Source organism: Cetorhinus maximus, chromosome 11 (genome assembly GCF_964194155.1).
Source record: "Cetorhinus maximus chromosome 11, sCetMax3.hap1.1, whole genome shotgun sequence".
Classification (NCBI taxonomy): Eukaryota; Metazoa; Chordata; class Chondrichthyes; order Lamniformes; family Cetorhinidae; genus Cetorhinus; species Cetorhinus maximus.
In genome coordinates, this window is record NC_135889.1 from 63,598,672 (window position 1) to 63,620,551 (window position 21,880).

Below are 21,880 nucleotides of genomic sequence, written 5' to 3' on the forward strand. Positions count from 1 at the left end.
GAGCCAACCGGTCTCACTGATTTCCGTCTTTCACACAAGGGTTTCCAATCTTCAATCTTGAAGAAACCGCTTCGGAATCTTCTCCTAAACACCGCTTTTTCTCGGATGCTTTCCGCTAGTGTCCACCTCCAGGGTTTCAAGCTCTCCTTCCAATGTTCCCCTCCCCTGGATCGCCATGTGCATTCAAGCTTTGCCTTCCAACATTCTCTCAGATACTCAGCCATACCAACAGAACACTACTACTTCGCATGCCCATAGTAAGGAGTCACCAACCTTTGGCTGTCTCCTTGAATCTTCTAGCTTCTCGCAAGCCTATTTTGCTTTAAGTCTCTGTCCTGCAGCTTTCTCCCTTTAAACTTGGAGCCTTCCTTTCCTCACTCTTAACTTCACTTAACAGGGCCTTTTCCAGATTCCTGTTCTTTTCCTTTGACTAGAAGGTCTTCTTAGAATCTTTCTCGTGTTCCACTCCCTGGTTTTGGCTTCTTCTTTAGTTTGGGACTTGCTATCTGTTCCTCTCCTATGCTGCTTCTTCTGGCAATTCCTTTCAACTGAGCTGAAACTATTTTTCTGTTTTTCTCTGTCTCTGTGGGTCCCTCTGGACCCCAACAGCACAGTTTTTCTTATCTTGTGTTTGTTTTAACTTCAAGAGTCATAAAACCTCATTAGAATGCAGGCATCTTTTAAAATGAAACCCAAACTCAAGTTTCCCCCTTTCTTAACACCAATACAATTTAAACTTAAACTTAAAGCTAAAGCTCATTCCTAACACCCACAAATACAAAAATAACTTACTTAAATGATCTCTTCCTAACCTTCTCCATTCGTTTTTGCATTTAGCAATATGCCCTTCAATAAAGTATGCCAATTAGAGGTTGCTTATCTAATTTATTTTTGAGTACAATTGTGTGCCATGCTGCTTATACACAATGGGTCCAAATGTACCTTTCTTGTTGAAATATTGAAAATTATTTAAAAGCCCAAGCGTGTACCAAATTGCCTGGGATAGGTTCCATTCATAGCACCATATGCCACAGCGTAATCTCATTAAGGCAGTTTAAAACAATCATTTTTAATTAAGACACCAAAATGAAGGGCTAAAACTCACAGTGCAGGATGCCACTGAGTTTGAAAGAAGTTTAAAAAAAGAAAATAACTCATGAAATAGTGAATATGTGGAACCAAGCTTAGATTTTAGAAACCTAAAACTTGCTGAAGGGGAAAAGGGTGAGGGAAGTAAGCCGACATGAGGTTTTGGGAGCAAATGAAATGGAAGCGGAGACTATGATCAGTCTCAATATAGACTGATGGAGATGTTCAAAGCATACTTGATAGTTATTTGGAGTTTAGCAGGAGCAGGCAAGAAGAGTTCAAATTAAGGGACCATAATCACAGCATTTTTAAGAAAATAGAGGCAATGAGAGAGTTGGAGAGTAACAGTAAGAAAACAATTAACTATAATGGATTGGAAAAGAGGTGCCATGTGAGCTTCTAGGAGATTATTTCTAGTTGTCAAGGGCTTCAGGTTTGAAAAGCATGAAGAACTATTGCAGGGAAAGGATATACTTGGAACACAAGAGGAAACTGAGCTTAGAACCTCTTGGGATAAGATATTGAAATTCCATTTGACGTCAAGGGAGACAGGAAAACTAAGAATTTCAATAGATGAAGAAGGAATAAATCAAAATTACACAGTGGTAGCTATTGGTTAGACTTGGGTGAGACATGAAGGAACTGTAAGGGGAATTATTCGACTTCGCCAAAAAGGGCATAAAGTCAGCAGTGTGGTGCCTGCCCATTGTTATTGACATGAGTCCAAAAACAAATTCGCATTCAGAATTCATTGCCATTACAAAGGTGAGCTGCAGGTTCCCTGGAAAAATGTGTGGCCCAAAGGAAGTTGGGCTTACATTAATGCTGCCTCCACAGCAATACTCTGGGCCACTTTAGTGCTGCACTTGCTGTTCACCACCCCATCCAGCACCCCCATATCCCACCTGCTATCTGCCACCCTCAGGACCTATCTGTGGAATGGCTCAGCATTTAATTTTGAGAAGGCAAGTTGTATCGGGGTACCCAGTTTCGAACGCAAGATCAATTGCCTGACATTGGTGTGTAACCGCAGTATCGCTTACTGAGTTATTTGTGTTATGAAGATTTTAGTACCTGGCATCACAGCTCTTTGTTGAAAGAGTTCAAATGATAAACACCATTAAAACTGAGTTAGGCTGTTGAATATCAATCATGTGTGTCACTTCATTACAAGTGCGTATACTTAATTTTTCAAATAAAAATGTGGGTGCTCCCTTTCCCCTTAAGAAATGCAATGATTTATACTTTATAGGCAATGAGGGATGTCCCTGGCTCTTTTTATGTCGTGTCATTTTTTTTTTGATCTTCTACATGTAGAACTTTTTAAGTAGTGTGTACATTTCATAAGAATGTTAAAATAGACACTTTATTAGTGAAAGTAGTGTTCTCCTAAGGGATTTGAAATTTGTTGGCAAGTTCAAGATCAGCATTTGCCTTCAGGTGTGGAATTCATAATTATCAACACTACCAGACTTTTACGAGCAAAGCCAAATACAACGTGAAGCGTTTGCATTTCACTGAAACATCTTAGGGCAAAACTTGGTGAATTGAATTATTACAATCCCAGCCGTAAGTGAAATTTACCAACTTTTTAAAATGCGGCCTTGGGTAGCACAGTAGGATTGAACCCAACTCAGATGGTGGCGATTGTATTACAAATTATGCAGGGAATCTGAGTTGCTGCGGCAACATGCACATTATAGACTGGAGCTATGTATCGTGGTTGGTGGTGGAGACTCCAACTCTCTTTGCATCACATAGCTGACCAGGAATCGCCCCTGCTCTTACCACCTGTCATTGACATGTGTTGGAAGGATTAACAGTCAACCTTTTTGGTCTCATTATGAGCACACTTTCCTTCGCCATCAAGTCCTGGGGTGGGGCTTGAACCTGGAGCTTCTGACTCAAAGGCAGGGGCACTACCCACTGCGTCAAAAGACCTTCTCCCAGCTCATAGATGAGTTGAAATTTCAGTCTCTCTCTCAGCCCCTCAACTCTCTTTTTTTGGAAATTTTGGTCTGAAGTGGTGCAGGTCCTATCACAGTGCTTTGTGAATAGGAAATCTGGAATTACATCCCTGTGCATTGAGGCATTCTGGAGGAGCGTGTACACTTTTTCAAAAATTGTACTGCTTTGTGACTTGGTCACAGTACCATCCTGGTGTGTTAAATAAAGCTGGAGCAGAAAGATTCAGAGCAAATGCAGCAGCCTTGAAACATCATAAAGGTGAACTCCCCCCACATAAATGTGAAACCCGACCCCAACCTGTGGTGAATGCGTTTACTTCCAGTTTAACTACGGTAGTTTTGGGAACAGCTAAATAACCTGCTTTGGAGATTTGGGTCAGTAATTTATAATGAGGCCCTGTGCCTTAGATTTTGGAAGCCATTTATACTTAATGGCTGCAAGCCAGTTTTCCCAAGAGTCAGGAATCCTGGCTGCTGGAGGGAGGCAGAAGCTGCTGGATTCAGCAGGTAAGTGCTTTCCAGGAAGAGCAGGAGTGCTTCCCTATCCAGCCCCCGACACTGACCCTTCAAGCCCTGCTGAAATCTCTCCTTCCCTGCGATCAGCTAATCCCTCTTCCTCCACAGACTTCAGACCCACCCCCACAATCTTCAGACTCACCTGAGATCTCTCACTGCTGAGCTCCAAGTTCACCATGATCGGCCAACCCCACCCTGTGATCTATAAAAGCCCTCCAAAATCTCTCCGATCAACAGTCTCTTTCTTCCCCCCATATTCTCTCTCCCATGATCACTTTCTCCATCCTTGTCTCCACGCTCTGAATCACTAAAGATCTCTCTCTCCCCATGATCGGCCAAGCCCCCGTGATCTTCAGACTCCCTGTAATCTCTCCCTTCCTGCAGTCTTTCCTCCATGACCTCAGCCCCCTTGCAATTTCTCCTCCCCTCCCTGCTGCTGCACTCTGAGACCAACCCCTCCACTACCCGTACTTACCTCCACTTGCCATGAACCTTCTCCTGTGGTCCCTGCCAGCAGCCTTGTACTCCAAAACTTCCAGACATCTTTTTTTTTTCAGTCTACACCAGCATGATGAGCTTTATCCAGCCTTCACCAACCTTCTTCGGTGAGCTTGCCTCTAACTTCACATACAGCTTTTCCAGACTCTCCAGAAATTGGAGAGCTTCTTCATCCTGTGGAATCAGGGATTTCTTTCATGACGATCCTCCCCCAGTGATACTTCTCTGGTGCTATTTGTAGGTCAGCTTTTCTTTTAGTGCGAAAGAAAAAATATTTTACAGGTCTTTGAGTGACATGGCCGCTGCATGCATCCCACGATGAGAATTGCTGGTGTCTTGTTCCTTTAAATGAATTGACCTTGAAGACTGGCAGTAGCTTTTGTGCTAGGCTAAATGAGTGTTGAGAATTAGTGGGGGGTGTAAATGGCACTTGGAGAGGTTGATCTTTGCATTCATGAGTTCCACTGACACCCAGGTGAGGGAAAGAGCGTGAGAGGACAAGAGGTAAGTTGTGAGAAGGTGGTTGGGTGCTATGACTTAAATTAATTTAAACACATTTGAATTCCTTCATGTACTCACTTTGGTTTGCACACTAGGCTCATATTGGGAGATGAGATTAATTTGTTCTGTGATCTCCTGCCAGACAGATTTGACAGCCATGAGGAAACTATTGCTGTGCCCCGAATAAATCAACCTTTTTATGCTGCACCTCATTCAGAAGATCCTACAAGAATCACTCCAAAATGAGGGCCTGCCCTACCTCTTGGTCGAGGCCTCCTTCCATCTTAAGCCATCCTTCAACTGCTTTGAACAAATTTCAGCCTTCTACTACTGCAGTGCACATTTTAATGACATCAGTGTTATAACTTTTAGCCAGACAGTGAAGGTTAAAACTAGAGCCTAGTCCTTATACGCTTACAAACGTTTATTTACAAAGACACACATGATATATCAAACACTTCAAGATTCAGTCACCATCGTTTCAGTTTGCTGCTATATATAAGCACAGGTGAATCCACAGTTAATGCCCACCACCTAAATACAGTCAAACACCAAATTAATATACAACTAACAAGCAGCAGCTCCTTATAAAATGCTGTTGCATTGGATCTACTACACAAGAGAGGGAACTTTAACTTCCTCTGGCTGGTGGAAGTAGGGCAGTAGTGGAGTTAAAATTGAGATGGCTGACTTACTGTTTGTTCCCACTCTGTCGCCATTTTAACTCAGGTCTTGCGCAGGGTGGTTCAGGTACCCGCCTGAATCAAGTGACAGCCTTATTAATTTATACAAATTGGGATCCTCGGGCTCCTAACATGTTCATAGGATCCCAATACAATTTAGAGGGCCTGCTGGATTGCTGTGTGTGCTATAGATGTTCAACTCAGTAACACCTGGCAGTAGAGGTAAAGAACCAAAAGGTAAATGTAAAATTGTTTTTTTGTGGGACCTGGAGGAGTCCTTCTCAGGAGCCCACATATTTACTGATGTCCTGCACAATTCACCCCACCACCGTGATCACCTTCCCTCGAACTTAAATTTCAGCTGGTAAACACAACATTCAAGCTGCACAGTATTGCACCAGCCTGAAGTCAGCAAGTTGGAGTAGGTTACCCATTTGGAGAGTGCTACCCACTGGTGGCAATTACTAAGGTCCAAGCATAGAAATGTTCAGTCCTCACAAAGAAGGTCCACTGGTCATCTGCCTGTAAGTTAAAATCTAACCCCTATCGTTCTTCCGCTGCCAACTTGCTCCCTGTAGTGGCCCAAATCAGCCTAGAACCCATGAAAAATGAAATGAATGAACAGACACGATGGACTGAATGGCCTCTTTCTGCACCGTAATTTTTCTGTGGTTCTATGGTTCTATACCTGTGAATGTTACAGAAACCCCACTCGATTTGCTGACATTGTGAACTACCCTTGTAGAGTTCTGTACCTCACTCGTAGAGTTAAAAACTCTATCCTGTAGAATTTTCTTTCAACAATGTCTGGGTATAATTCACACTTATATTTGTTCCATATTTTATTTCAGGTCAAAAAAATTATAATTGTAGATTGTCGTTACACATTTTCTGTCACTAGAAAAATTTTGCAACACCAATAAATATTCACCCTAACTCCATAATAGACAATTTGGTATTCAACTCAAATTAATTTTTTTTTCTCTTTTTAGAATTCATCAGACAATAATCAAGACTTCCTTGCTTAAGAAAATAATCAAAGTCTTTTGTTTTACTAGGGTGAACGTGGACTTCTTGGACCACCTGGGCTAACTGGTGAAACTGGAATTGGCTTTCCAGGTCCAAAGGTGATGAAATAGGTTTTTAGCTACACCTTTACAGGTCACGGAAACAAAAATTATACATGCACTGGAATTAATATTTACTAAGAAGGGAGCAAAATTAATATTCCTCAATATCTCTTTCTTGGTTTTGGACATCTGGAATTTGTTTCTAACTCCACACTTATAAATAGAGGCATAGAGCATAAGAGTAAGGAATTATGATGAACCTTTATAATTATGAAGTTTAACTGGCTCAGCCTCAACTGGAATATCATGTCCAATTCTGGATATCGCACTTTAGGAAGGATGAGAATGCTCTAGCGAGGGTGCAGAAAGCATTACGAGAACAGTTCCAGGGATGAGCGAATTCAGTTACGAGGATGGAGGGGAGAAGCTGTAGATGTTCTCCTTGGAGAAGGCTGGGAGGAGATTTAATAGAGGTGTTCACAATAATGAGGGAAGTAGACTGAGTAGATAGGGAGAAACTCTTCCCATTGGCACAAGTGTTGAGAACCTATTTAAGGTGATTGGAAAAAGAAGCAATGACAACTTGAGGAAAATCGTTTTAACGCAGCGAGTGGCTAGGACTAGAAAACGTTGCTTGAGAGTGTGGTGGAGGCAGATTTAATTGTGGCTTTCAAAAGGGAATTGTTTAAGCTCTTGAAGAGGAAATAATTGCTGTACTACAGAGATAAGGTGAGGGAGTGGGACTAGCTGAGCCAGACAGCCAGCATGGATACAACAGGCTGAATGGCCTCCTATGTTGTAACCATTCTATGCTTCTTTAAATGTTATGTTTCAAGACCCTAAGTTTCACACGTTGGGATAGATTTTAACTTCTCCCACCAGATGGTTGTGAATAAACCAACTGCTTCTTATACACCCTTCCTGATAGTCCATTCCATTGACTTCCATCCCTGTAAATACCTGCACCATATCAGAATCAACATCTGTACCATATCAGATACAATCAATCTCCTTGGTATCAATTTCTTTAAAGTGAACAGAAGTATACACTTAGGGCAGAATTTTAGAGGCCCCCTCTGGCGGTTTTGCAGGTAAGGGGGCCCATAAAATTCTCTGGGTGGCCTTCCCATAGCCTGACCCCGACCTGTCCACAATTTTATGGAGGACGAGTGAGGCCTAGGGCGATCACCCACCCTAGTCCCAATTAAGGCCCTTAAGTGGCCATTAAGGACTGATGGGTGCAATGGGTTCAGGGACAGGGGGAAGCCCAGCAGGTTATCTTCCTTGGACCTTATTCCAGGGTTGGGGGGTTGGTGTGTTGGGCATCACCATTATTCGCCCCCATTCGAGAACAGGCACCCCGCCACCAAGCACCACCCTTCCCCCGCCTCTCAGGTTCTCCCCTCCCACCTGCCCTTCAAATCACAGCCCCTCACTAACCCCCCTCCCTTCCTCAAAATCCCAGACTTCCCTGTGGCCTCAGGCTCCAGCACTTTGACTCTGGGGACTGCTTGTAGTCTCAGCATTGGTCAACACTACCAGTTCGAACTACAAAGCTGTGAGCCAATCTGATTGGCCAGCAGCTTTCTGAGATGGGACTTCTGCCCAAGTGAGGAGTAGAAGTCTCGCCTCCAGTCAATTAATACTCCTCAGAGTGTTAAATGGCTGCAGGGCAGCCCCTTCTCCAGTAGCAGGATGGGAAAGAATTCTGCCTCTAGAGTCAAGCAAGTGTACGAAGCAAAGTTGGAGAAAAAATATTACAAAATTATAATGCCCTATATGTGGCAACAATCTCTCAAAAGTACCAAGTAGTAGTGTTAACCAATAGGAATATGTGGTGACTAAATTGCATTCAAAGAATAAGGAAAGCAGTACCTCTGTAGGTAATCGAATGTTTTAACCTTAGGAATGCTTACAGGTAGATTTTACAAACTTTAAGGGCAGAATTTTTCACCTGCGGGCAGGTGCGTGCCTGACCTGAATGGGAGTAAAATAGTGTGCGATGATGTCAGGTGAGCATCCCGACATCATCGCACCCTCGGACGTTATTTCACTTGGTGGGAGCATGCGGGTGCCAGAGCGGCGCCCACCATTAATTAAACAGCCACTTAAGGCCCTTAACCGTCTAATTGACTGTAATTTTTCCTTGCCCGTGCGATTTTCTATTCATGATGCAGGCAAAACGAGCAGGCAGCCAGCACTCATTTTCACAAACCTCATCCAAGGAGGGATAAATAAGGTCAGTATCATTGCCGGTGTGGGCAGTGAGCAGTTTTGGAGATAGTTTGCAGCTGGTTGCTTATTGGTACTTGGCAGCTTCATCTCTGTTCGGGGCTTCATTCTTAGCATTTCGAGGTTTAATTTCAGGACTCATTGCTGTCTGCCAGGCCCCCGGAGGATTCAGACCGTGTGGACCCTTCCAGGAATCAGACAGCCTTCCCTTACCCTAGTAATGGGGATTGTGGTATCCACTGAAGGTACCTCCTCTGAGGAGGAAGAGAGGGGAGACCAGCTGTCCCAATGCAACGAGGGACCTGTTGGAGGAGAGGCACGGGCACAAGGGGTGCAGGGCCAGCAGGAAGGGGCCACAGAAGACGCCACTATCGTGTTGCCAGGGTTTACAGGCAGCGAGGCAGCTACCTCAATATGTCCAAGGTGCAATGCCAAAGGAGGCTCCGCCTCTCTAGGGAGAGCATGACCTCCATTTGCCAAATGATTGGGCCTGAGATCGGCTCCGACTGTGTGAGTGGGCACCCCATGCCAGTGGCTCTGAAGGTCATAGTGGCCCTCAACTTCTATGCTTCCGGCTCTTTCCAGGGGTCAGTGAGGGAATCTGTGTGGAGTCTCCCAATCAGCTGTCCACAGTTGCGTCAAGCTCGTGACAGAAGCTCTGTTCAGGCGGGTACTGACCTTTATTCTTTACTGTACAGACAAGGCCAGCCAGGCTGAGCGAGCTAGAGGCTTTGCAGCGATTGCTGGGTTCCCCCACATCCAGGGTGCAATCGACTGCACACAAGTGGCCATCAAGGCGCCTGCGGGTCAGCCGGGTGCCTTCGTCAACAGGAAGGGATTCCACTCCATGAATGTGCAGATAGTGTGTGACCACAGGATGCAGATTCTGCAAGTCTGTGCAAGGTACCCTGGCAGCTCCCATGACGCTTACAATCTGAGACACTCCCAGGTGCCGAGGCTCTTCATTGCTCCAACCTGACTGGATAGGTGGCTGCTGGGTGACGAGGGCTATCCATTGAAGAGGTGGCTCATGACGCCTCTCCGCCACCCAAGAACAGAGGCAGAGAAGTGTTACAATACGAGTCATGCCTCCACAAGGGTGGTGGTAGAGAGGACCATAGGTCTTCTCAAGATGCGCTTTGGATGCCTGGACCATTCAAGGGGAACACTACAATATCCCCCAGAATGGGTGTCACTGATAGTGTGCTCTCCACAATCTGGCACTGGAGAAAGAGGATCTTGATGCAGCTGCACAGGCCTTAGATGATGAGTCCAGTAGTAAGTCTGAAGATGAGCAGTAGTGAGGAGAACACTGAGGGCATGGAGCCAGACCTTGGTAACCAGCAAGGGGGCAGGGACACCAGGGACACCTTGATCCAGTGCTCCTTCAGCTAGGCTACCAAAGATCAGCTTCAAACGCATGCCAGGGCTGCCGCCTCTACCCCGGATGTCTGAAAGGTCCCTTTCATTTGAACACTCAGCGCCTGTGCAATTAAGTTCAGAGCCACCTGCGGCCAGCATTACATACTGGCACTCCCTGCGCCAATGAAATAAAACGGTGAAGCATACTCAGGCCATGAAGACAAAAACACAATTTATGTCATTCTGTCATTACAGAAACATTTCTGGTATTCAACATTGGACCAGTATACATAAAGTTAACAAAAATGAACATAAAATCACCCGTGACCTGTCCCTCTTATGCTCATGGTGCCTTTAAATTATGTTTGTGAGTGCTACATCTAGGTGCTCCCCACTCGCTGGCAGCAGCATTGGAGACAGCCTGCTGACTCTGCTGCCTTGTTGGCCTTGATGACTTTGGTGGTCATCCTCTGGCCAGTGGAGCCTATGCTGGTCCCGTCTGGGAGGGTGCAGCCAGTGCCACAGCTGGCATCTCCCTAGTTGCCACAGCCTCATCAGATGCCATGGTCACTGGCAGAGGGGTGGAGGAGCTGTTGCCATCATCCAGAGCGCCCTGAGGGGAGTCTGCAGAGACGACAGGCAGCTCGTGTGCCAACGTGAGGTTGCTCTGGACCTCCCTGCTCGCCATTGATGGACAGGTACCTAGCTGGGATACTGGGTGCCCCATCCATCTCCCACACTGACACTGACCACCTGAGGTCATTGCCGGTGTGAGGGCTTACAGGTCCGAGCGCAACCCCAGGAACCCCTGATTCTGTCCCTGGGGCTGCCTCTCCATGAGAGTCGCCACTTTCCCAATGGAGGAGGCGGTGCGCTCGGCCATGACGGTCAACGCAGTGCTTATGCTCTGCATGGACTCCTCTATCATGGAGACCATGGCACGTAGACCCTCATGGATCTCTGTCAGATCCTCCCGCACATCTCGCTGGACATCCAGCATCTGCCTCTAATGGACAATTCCAGAGCCTCATCACCAGCCTTTGACTGAGCATCGTCCTGGTCCCCAGCAATCCTCCAACTGGCGGCTCCCTGGGCACACTCAGCCTCTGCCTGTACCTCAAGCGAGTGTGAAGTGCCCTCACCAATGTGCACCAAGGTACTAGCCGCCAATCTAATGCTCACCAAGGAGCTGGTATCTGCGCTGGTGCCTGCTTCAGAGAGCGGGTGTGATGCAGGTGCAGTGATGCCGGGTGGTGCTTTGGGGTCCGGAGATCGAACACCTGCTGGCGAACCTAAAAGGGAGAAGAAGGACATGTCATTAGATAAAGTCATCACACTGTCACTGTACATGCCAGGCGCCCTGGTGAGACCATGGAGATCTGTATCACAGTGCCCCCATTTTCCAATGATCAATGGGGACTCCAGGTTTGAGGCTCACATCAATGAAAAGACTACACTAGAATGGTTGTACAAGCCAAAATTCTCACCTCTGTGCACTGCACTCTTGAGCAGAATTTTGCCCTTGATGGGCGGGCGGGCCCCACCGGCTCGGTGGTGGGCGGGCAGCCAATCGCCGCTGCCGAAACGGGCCCGCCGCCATTTTGAGTAGGCGGGCCGCCCGACGGGAAGCGATATGCGCTTCCTGGGCGGGGCGGGGGGAGGAGGGATCCCCCACTGTCAGAGTGTGCTCTTTCGCACATGCGCACAAAAGAGTACACATCTCCCTGAGGCTAAGTGCTGTCTCAGGGAGATCGCTGAAAGTTTCATAAACTTCAAAAATAGAAAATTAAAAAACTATTAACATGTCCCCCTCATGTGACAATGTCACACGAGATGGGACATGTTAATAATATCACATAAACTTTATTAAAGTTTTTTAAAACAGACATGAAACCTCACCTGCCGGTGGATGAAGTTTCATGTTTTTTCAGAAGCCCGCTGGGGCTCCTGGCCTGCCCGCCAGCCTTAAGGTTAGACGGGCAGGTACTTTAATTGGCTTAATTATCCTATCAATGGCCTCAATTGGCCATTGACAGGTCGGCGGGTGGACAGCTGATCGCACTGTCCGCCCACCTTCCTGAATATTTAAATGGGGCGGGATGACGTAGGGGGTTCTGCCTAACGTCATCCCACATCATTTTCCCGTCGGCGAGCGGGCCTCGCCCCCAAATCGCCGACAGAAAAATTCTGCCCCTTGTCTTCGTCTGGCACCCCCACCTCTCCACACCCGGTTGTACGTGGGGCATGCTGGCTCTCAAGCTCCAGGGCATCTTGTTCATACCTCGAGAGGATTAGGAGGCTAGCGGGGCCTCCGTCCTGAAACAACAGAGGAGCATTGATTACTCCACTCTGTATCCGCAGCGCCATTGCAGCCTGGCCAACCCCAGCTGAGTAGCACCAGGCAGGGCATATCTGAGTCGTGACCCTCGAGCCGCTAGGCACTCAGTCCAAGCAGCTGGGGCTTACCCCCTTGGCCAGCTCCGGTGTGATTGACAGTTGGCACTCAGACTCTAGCACCCCTGAGGTCCACAGGGGGACGGCCAGACCTTAACACATCTGCACACTGACCCATGCCAACATGGTACTCGCTCTTTCTGAGCGCAGCAGGTCATTGAAGCGCTTCCGGCACTGCACCCGGGAGCGCCACACCACGTCACGGCTGCTGACCAGCGATGCCACCTCCTCCCATGCCCTCTTGGTGAGGTGCGGTGGCCTCCTCCTCCCATCCCTGGGGACAATGGTGTCCCTCTTGCCAGCCACCTCCTCCAAAAGGATGGCGAGGCACTCATCAGATAAGCAGGGGGCCAAGTGCCCACCCGACCTGCCCTCCCGCCTGCAATGTCTAGCCTAACTCAACTGCATTGCAAACTTACAAGAGACATCCTCCGTGGCAGCCTTCCAGGAGCTGTCAGGGCCATTTTTAAACCGGCTGCCAAGTCACCATTGGACCCAGCAGCTGACAGGCCCCTGCCTCCACTCGGTCCTTCCCGGCCAGTGCGGAGCTGTGTTTCATGCTGGGCGGGCCTTAATTGGTCAGCCAGCGTGAAATTGCAGTCGGGGCCCAATCGCGGATGATGGTCCGTTTTGCAGCCGCTCCCAGGCCCGCCCACAGCACCCGCCCGACAAAGGGAAAATCCTGCCCTAACTTCCAACATATATTGGAATGCGGCAGGGTTCGTGGCTGACGGAGGTGGAGAATATGAGGGGAGGAAAAAAAAATCCATTTCCCGACAGCGAGAAATGACAGCGGGAACTTGTGGTCCCGACTGTCAAGGCGGGATAATGGCAGATCGTCAGGAACCAAATTAGTGTATAATTAATGTTATTTAAATAAGCACCCTACTGGAATGTTCACCACCCCCACCCCAGCATATCCTCCTCCCCACCATTGCGAATTCACATCGGTCCAATTCATGACCGGACCAACATGGCACCCGGTTCACATGGCAACAGCACTTATCTGAAAAGCCGCAGCCTGAATCACCAGAGGACTGCACAGAGGCAAGGTGCATGACGACCGGGGCAGGAGATGCTGGAAGACAAAGGTGGGGGGGCAGAAGACAAAGTGAGGGGAGAGAAACCAGGGAGACTTGAGGGGATGGATTTTCAGAGGGAGGTGTCTGTCGATCCTGGAATCCTGAGGGGCAAACGAGGATACTGGTGGTGGGAGGTCACCGTAACTTTGAGATTTTGCAGTGGGATGTGGCGGGGTGCAAGGATGAGGGTCCATCTGTGGTGGGTGTAAATCTCACCTGGATCGTTGGAGGAAGCAAGAAGTTCAACATGGATCTGGGGAGTGGGCAGGGTCAGGGTGGGCATGGGGACTGTGATGGGTGTGGGCTCATCGGGAAGGGAAGGCATTTGAAGGGTAACAGTGATGGGCTCTAGGATGATGGGGAGAGGCTCAAGGGTGATAGGTGGGATGGTGAAGGTAACACCAGGGGCTGGTGGAGGGGGGGTCAATGGTGAGAGGGTGGGTTACAGAAGGGGGGTAGAAGGTGTTGGAGACGGTTTGGAATCTGACCCGCACCATCCTCATGCGAAGGCAGATCAGAGTGTCAACACCCTCGATGTCCAACAGAAAAAAGCCAGGTGGGAAGAGGGTCATCAGGTGAGTGAAGGTAAAGGTCAGCTCAGCTGGACAACTGAAGGTGAACCCTGGTAATCTATCCTGACAAGGCAAATGTCTCTCCATAGGACTTAGAGGGTAGTGGAGGAAAGGCAAATAGTGTGAGTGGGAGGCTTCTCACACATCGCTCACATGATCCTTGGCAAAGAGCAATGTCTCGATGCTCAGGCATCATTCAGGGGGACATAGACCCAGCCTTGGCACTCCCCTGGAAATGGTGGTGGGGGGTGGGGTGTAGTGCGTACAGCCAATAACTTACTACTTAACTTTTCTTACTCTACCACTATGTCTAAGGGCTTCCCTGACATCCACAGCAGAGGTGGAGGCAGCCTGCTGACTGCTAAGCCCTCACGACGTTGTCAGGAGTCCTCTGAAGGGCCCCTGCCGCCTTTTGGTCTCCTGCTCTGGGGCAGGTGCACCCTCAGTGGTCTCGGAGGCTGGAGCTGATGAGGTAGCAGCCAGAGGGGACCCGGAACACATGTAGACTCTTGGAGGGTTCTGGGTGGAAGCCCCAGGGGTGTTCGCCTGATGCTCCTCCTCCCTTTGGGTGCCCAAGGACCTCTCCCTGACTCCTTGAGGAGATAGGGCACGGAAGGAGGTCAAGGTGTCCTCTCCCACTGCAAAGGCTCACCCATGGCTACAGCAATGGAGTGCAAGTTTGAGCAGAAACATCTCCAGCAGAAGCTGGGCGATCTGCTGGACCAGGGGCTCCATGGCATTCACCATCCTCATCATGGAGACTTTGACACACTCACATGTTGGACCATTATATCAGAGAGCGCATGAATGCACTCCTCTGCCTCGTGAGCCACTCTGAGGACCTGTGACACCTCTGCCTAATCTTCCCCTATGTCTCGCTGATACTCCAGCATCTTCTCCATGGCCACTTCCAGAGGCTCATCATCTGACAGGCTTAGCAGGGGCCTTTTCTCTAGCAGTCCTCTGAGTGCCAGAGACCTTGGCTCTCACACTGCCTCTGCCTGCTGTGGACATGTATCGTGAGGTGACCACCAGAGTGTGAGCCCGAGTCTAAACTAGATCTATGAGCTACCGAGGTGTGTGTCTCTGGGCTGGTGGAGGGTGAAGGTGAATACTGTGACAGCTCTACAGGTGAAAAGTCACCCTCGTCCTCTTCTGAGGTGTCCTGGGGGCTGTGGCTGAGTTCAGGTGCAGGGCCTGGTCTCACCCTCTTCCTGCTGACACCTGTAATGGAAAGAGGAGAGAATGAGTGACTGCCTAGGCTATCTCCTACATTGTACATTGCCTCACCCTCAGGTTCCGATTTTCAGAGGTTAAACGTGCTTCCTCACTGGATGCTGGGGAGATCGGCCTTGCCCTCGGCACAGGCACGGTCTCGGTCCTCCCCTGCCAGCTCGACAGCCTGCTGCTCATATTGTGTGAGGGGCCAGATGTAGGGCATTACTCCTCATGTCTTTTCCTTCTCTCACATGTTGTGCACTGTCGTCTCCTGCATAAAGATAGATAAATGGATTGTGAGCACATCCAATGCAGGAGCAGGTTGCACGCTGCTAATTCTGTGGTTTAGAAGTGACCTCATGACTCCCCAAAGCCTGCCCAACATTTGCAAAGCACATGTGAGGAGTTTGAGGGAATACTGTCCACTTGCCAGGATAAGTGTGTCTCCAACAGCACTCTGGATGCCGGACGTCATCCAGGACGAAGCAGGCCGCTTGATTAACACCCCATCCAGCACCCTCAAAATTGAGTTCCTCCACCACTGACTCATTGGCAGCTGTGTCCTATGTGAAAGATGTGCTGCTGTGAGTCCCCAGGGATACTTCGGCAGCCCCCTCCAGACCTCACAAGCTCTAGCAGCCAGCAGGACAAGAGCAGCAGAGGCATGGTATCAGCATCTGCAAGTTGCCCTCTACTCCAACTCCCCCCATTCCCCCTGCAATGGCTGTGCCTTCAGTGTGGCTGGGTCAGCAACCTGCAGTTGCCTCCCTACAGCTAGTAGGGCTGCAGTGGGGCAATGAGGCAGCACCCCAGCATCTTGTCAAGGGCTCTCAGGGATGGGCAGCACAGATGCCAGCCTTGCCGTTGATGCTAATGTCCCATGACAGATTCAGAAAATGGTGAGGTGAGTATAGAGGATAGAGGTTTCACTTGCCTTGGCGGCACGGATTAAGTCGCTCATGCGTTTCCTGCACTGCAGGGCAGCCCTCCTTTGCACCCCTGTGCCACTGACCACCCTGGCGAACTCCCAGGTTGCTGTGGTGAGTGGAGTGGGCCTCCTGCTCCCATCCCTTGGAAAGAGGACGTCCCTCCTGTCCTCCACAGCCTGGAGGACAGTGTCCAGAGAGGCATCACTGAACCGTGGGGCCGGTGCTTGCTGCTTTCTGGAAGCCATGCCCTGGACTCTTGGCGCGATGAATTACTTGCTGTCCCAGTGCCTTTTAAATGGCACCTGGACATGACGGCGGGGGCACACAACATCCTGCCCACCTCGCTACACGATGCGACACAATCCTCCCGGCTGCATAATTAATTAGGTGAGAAGTGCATGATTCGACGTGCTCACCCACCCCGCTATCCAGCGGGAGTTGCTCCGACATCCCGCTCTTGCCACTGGACTTAGGTCCAGAGTGGAAAATCCCAGCAATAAAGTTTTGTGTTTTATGTTCCGGGAGCTTTTATTGGGAATTTGGGTTCAGAGGCCAGTGGGCACCAAAGGATTTTCTGTTAATTAAAATTAATGGTGCCGGCCCTGTTGACCTCCATACTTGAATTTCTGATGTACATTCATAGCACATGAAGCTCTTCACCAGAGGCACAAATTTGTAAAGTGTACTCATTCACAGTTTTAGTATTACTGTAAAAGAAGGCAATTCTGTGTTCAATTACAGTAACAAAGCCTAACCTTAACATTCGGGTAGCACTAGCAATACAATGTTAGATGACTTTTCAAAATCATGGGCCAGAATCTTATGTCCCGCGGGCAGGCGGGCATGTGTGCACCCGACCTGTCTGGCCACGAAATACTGCGAGATGACGTTGAGCGAGCGTCCCAAAGTCATTGCGCACTCGCACGATATCTCGTTCGGCAGGCGCGCATGGCAGTCAGATGTGATCCTGCCAACAATTAAACGGGCAATTAAGCCCATTAAGGAGGCAGTTGAAAGGGATTTTTTGTGGCCCATCCACTTTTACAGTTGGCGAACGGGCCAGTCGGCCAGGTGGCCTTTACATTTTAGCTCAAACCTCAATCTAGGGTGGGATGAAATCTCTGTGTGGAAATAAAATGAAAAGAGATATCTGGGGACTTTCTTTATGAGGTATGCTTTCAGGTGCTTGGTTGTGCTGCATGAACATATTTTGCAGCATTCTTGTTGTTTTGTTTATTCTGTGGGGGTCTGCAGCTCCCTAAGGCAGCTGTCTGTCTTCAGGGAGCTCAGTGCATGCGCTCCCCAGCACCTGTGGTGACATCGGCGCCCGTCCTCTTCCCGCGCCCCACCGGCACTGCTGAGCCTTTCTCAGCATGAAACCGCGGTCGGAAAAATTCAGGCCATGATGTGTGAAATGCAACATTTCCTCATCAGGGAGTAAAGGATTCCCTGAGTTGCTGGTTGTCTAGTGATTAGTAGTAGCTTCTCAATTTTCCCTTATCGTGTTGTAGATTCACATCATGGGGCGGAATTTTACGCCGGCAGGTTTTTATGGTCCTGACGAAGTCAATTGATTTCTGAATGGCTTGGCGCATTTTACGGCCCCATTCCCACCACACCGGGGCTGTAAAATTCTGCCCCATGGATGTGGTAAATACAAAAGACTGGCAATAGCTTAAGTCAAAACCTATGTTGAAACTGGCTATCAAGTTTAGCACCATTGCTGCAAGCCATTCTATCATATGGATGATATTCACCTGAAGAGAACACAATCCAAATTTTTTTTAACAAATATGACTTGTGTTTTACTAAAAGTTTGAACCGTTACCTGAAACGTTGCAACAAGCGTTTTTCTCAACTGGAAGTGCAAGTTTGTAAAATCTACCTGTAAGCATTCCTAAGATTAAAACATTTGATTACCTATCAGAGAAATACTACCTGTCTTATTCATTTAATGCAATCCAGTCTCCACATATCCATATTGGCAAACAGGAGTAAACACTAGTACTTTGGTGTTCTGAGCCATACATGAAGAAAGAGATATGAGTTTTATTCCCATTGTGAGAATAGATTTTTTTTTAAAACTATTTTGAAATAACCTTGTGCTAGAATCTGCTCTTTAGGTGAAGCGTAATAACATAAGATTTGTAACATGTTAATTTAAAGCTCCAAATTTTATTTTACGGTGTATAGTACAAGTGAATGTAGATCAATTCTCTATTCCCATCACCTCAACAAGAGGCAATTCCATTTTTAAGAGAAGTAAACAAGATTTGTCAAAACTTAAGTAAGTACAAAATGAAATTTGTTTTATATTTAATTCATCTTTCTTTGTTTAGGGTGATATTGGTTACATAGGAAGACCAGGGCCTGTTGGCCCACCTGGGATTGGTGAACCTGGATTACCAGTAAGTTGTGTCAAATTGTGTTTAAATGCCATGCCCAAAATTTTAAATAGACATTTCAGTAGATAAAATGAAAATATTCCCAACTGATGCAGACTGCAAAGATACTGGATATTAACAAATAATGGAGTAGATTTTGTCTGTAACACCTGAGTAACTGAATATGCAACATTTCATGTGCATAAAGGAAGCCAATTGATTTTCTTTCAACTCATTAAATTGGAAGGAAAATAGGGTGGAATCTATTGTAAGTTGCCATACTTCCCACCTGATCTTTGGTGGAGCATCCTAGAAGCACAATGCATGGTAGTAGTGCCTGTCCATGTACTTTTCAAATGTACAGACATGTCATGTTCAGGCAGGAACATCTGCAATGCTGCCATGTCAGTGTATTTGCTCTGTGGCTTACTAAATGTGGTGAGCAGCAAACATCAAGCAGAGCTGCCAACAGAAAGCATGAGTGACGAACTGAGAACTTGGATGGCACAAATCTTTAAAATTCCTCATTCATGTCCTTTTTATATTTGCTTGCAAGAAAAGGCTGCATCTAACAGACTCCTGCATATGTAGACTGAAAAAGATTTGCCTCATTTACCATCTTTTACAAAGGTGGAGTAGATCTTGATTTTTGCGCCAGTGTAACCTGGATAATAGCAAGTCAACAGCCTGTTTTACAACACTAATGATGTTATTTCCATCAACTTCAGCCAACTACTGAAGAATTAGTAAACCTGGGCGTCCATCCTGCTGCTAGCCATCTCCACTTGGGCACCTCGCCATTGTTGCTTTAATCAGCTACAGCATTTTAAATAATTACAGTCCCCTCCTGTGTGTCAGTTGTGGGTCAATTGATAGCATCCTTGCCTCTGAGGTGAAAGGTTGTGGGTTCTTGGGCAGAACTTTGCCTTTGGCGTGTGGGCTCGGCAGGGGCGGTCGGGAAGACGACCACCGCCCGTAATCGGGCTCGGAAGGCAATTTCACGCTGGCGGACCAATCAAGACCCGCCCAGCGTGAAACGTGAGTGGCAGCGCTGTGCGGGCAGGGGGGACTCTGTCACATGAGCCCGGACATGTTATTAATGAAAAAATAAAGTTTTTATTTGCTTTTGGAAACCTCATTCTGCCCGTGGATGAGGTTTCCAAAAAAGTGCAAAGGCTGCTGGGCCTTTTCGTCTGCCCGTCAACCGTAAGGTTGAATGGGCTGCGAAAAATTTATTTTAATTAACTTTTTAATAGCCTTAATAGGCCTTTTAAGTGTGGGCGGGCGCGCTGTCGACTCCGGCGCGCGCCCGCCGACTGAATTATCACACGAGTGCGCGATGACGTCGGGACGCACGCCCGATGTCATCGTGCATCATTTAATGCTCGGTCAGGTCGGGTGCGTGCCTGCCCGCCAAGCTAAAAATTTTACCCCGTGTCTCATGAGCACAAAAATCAAAGCTGATGCCCCACTGCAGTACTGAGGGACTGTTGCACTGTCAGAAGTGCTGTCTTTGAATGAGATGTTAAACCAAGGCCCTGTCTAAAGTGGATATAAAAGATCCTATGGACGATTTCGAAGAAGAGCAGATGAGTTATTGCTGGCCTATATTAATATAGGCTAAATATATTTAGCCTATATTGGCTAAATATAGCCAATATTTATATCTTAACATCATAAAAACAGATTATCTGATCATTATCACAATGCTGTTTGTGAGGACTTCCTTATACAAATTGGCAGCCATGTTTCCTACTTTACAAGAATGACTACGCTTCAAAAGTAACTAATTGGCTTTAAAGTGCTTTGGGACGTCCTGTGGTTGTGAAAGGCACTATATAAGTGTGAGTCTTTTTCCTGCTGAACAAGGCAGATTGGCCATTCTGCCCTGCATAACTAATGAGACCTATATGGGAAACATGAACAAATTAACATTGGATCCATGGGTGAAGTGGAAGTTGCACCACATTGCTAACCTGTCAACAGGAAGCAAATCCAACCTGTTGTCTCTCAAAGGCTACAGTCACCCAAAACCTCTTCTTACTAGAACATCTCTTAGTTTTGGTCATTTTGGAAAAAAAAATTCAGAGTTGCACTTCAAGAGCTTCACACTTGATTTTTGGACTGTTGTACACTGACCAATTTCAGGGAAACATCTCCCAAGGTTTCAAAATGGATTCCCTAAGGGCATCCCATTGTGTACGTTTGAAAAAGAAGATCAAGAGCAAGTGTCTGTAATAGAAACCAGGTGAATCAGATCCACCTTGCAGCACTAGTGAAGAGCCAGGCCTTCACAGAGATCTCCTGTGAACAGTTGACCCATGTTCCAAACCTTGAATTATGTCTTTGAAAGCTTTGGTTCACCTCAGGATAACCTGCAGAGCACATAAAGAACAAGGACAGTGTTCATAGTACATGAAAAAGAAACAATAATGCTAAATCTTTCTGATGCTGCATTATTCTAGAAAACCAGTGGAGATTCTGCCAAGTAGTCAATTTACAATACTTTGCTCTATAAGGCAGTTGACAACTGTCTTGACTGGAGGGAAGCTCAGTTTATCTCACTCAACAATGAAGCCAGAAGGATGAGGCTATTAACTCTTACTGAATACCAGATTTCTCAAATGTTTTTGGGGCAATTTGCTGCACACATGCAACAATATATGCCCCCACTGTTGATTCTCACCATTTCATTAACTGTGAGTGATTTCCACTCCTTGAACATATAACTGGTTGTGCCTGCGAAGACAGTTTTTTCACGTTCATGCCAAGCATGCAATTCCATAATTTCTTTAACCTAACTTAGTGTTCCTGATCTCAGCAGTTATTTTATAAAGGAGTTTACTTTGCAGTAGACACAGAATCAGAGAGAGAGAGAGAGAATCAGAGAATCACACAGTGCAGAAGAGGCCCTTTGGCCCATCAAGTCTGCACCGACACATGAGAAACACCTGACCTACCTACCTAATCCCATTTACCATAGCCCATAGCCTTGAATGTTATGACGTGCCAAGTGCTCATCCAGGTACTTTTTAAAGGATGTGAGACAACCCGCCTCCACCACCCTCCTAGGCAGTGCATTCCAGACCGTCACCACCCTCTGGGTAAAAAAGTTTTTCCTCACATCCCCCCCTAAACCTCCTGCCCCTCACCTTGAACTTGTGTCTCCTCGTGACTGACCCTTCAACTAAGGGGAACAGCTGCTCCCTATCCACCCTCATAATCTTGTGCACCTCGATCAGGTCGCCCCTCAGTCTTCAATGCTCCAACGAAAACAACCCAAGTCTATCCAACCTCTCTCCATAACTTAAATGTTTTATCCC

The 21,880-nt window shown here is 47.4% G+C and overlaps 1 protein-coding gene across 1 annotated transcript in view; it reads left to right on the plus strand.

The window, feature by feature from the left end:
• The window catches only part of col28a2a (collagen, type XXVIII, alpha 2a), a 145,582-nt gene that overhangs the window by 38,644 nt on the left and 85,058 nt on the right, over positions 1–21,880 (plus strand). The window contains exons 12-13 of the mRNA XM_078552112.1: positions 6,313–6,381; positions 18,513–18,581. Coding sequence (XP_078408238.1) covers positions 6,313–6,381; positions 18,513–18,581 — 138 coding nt within the window. The remainder of the gene's footprint in view (positions 1–6,312; positions 6,382–18,512; positions 18,582–21,880) is intronic.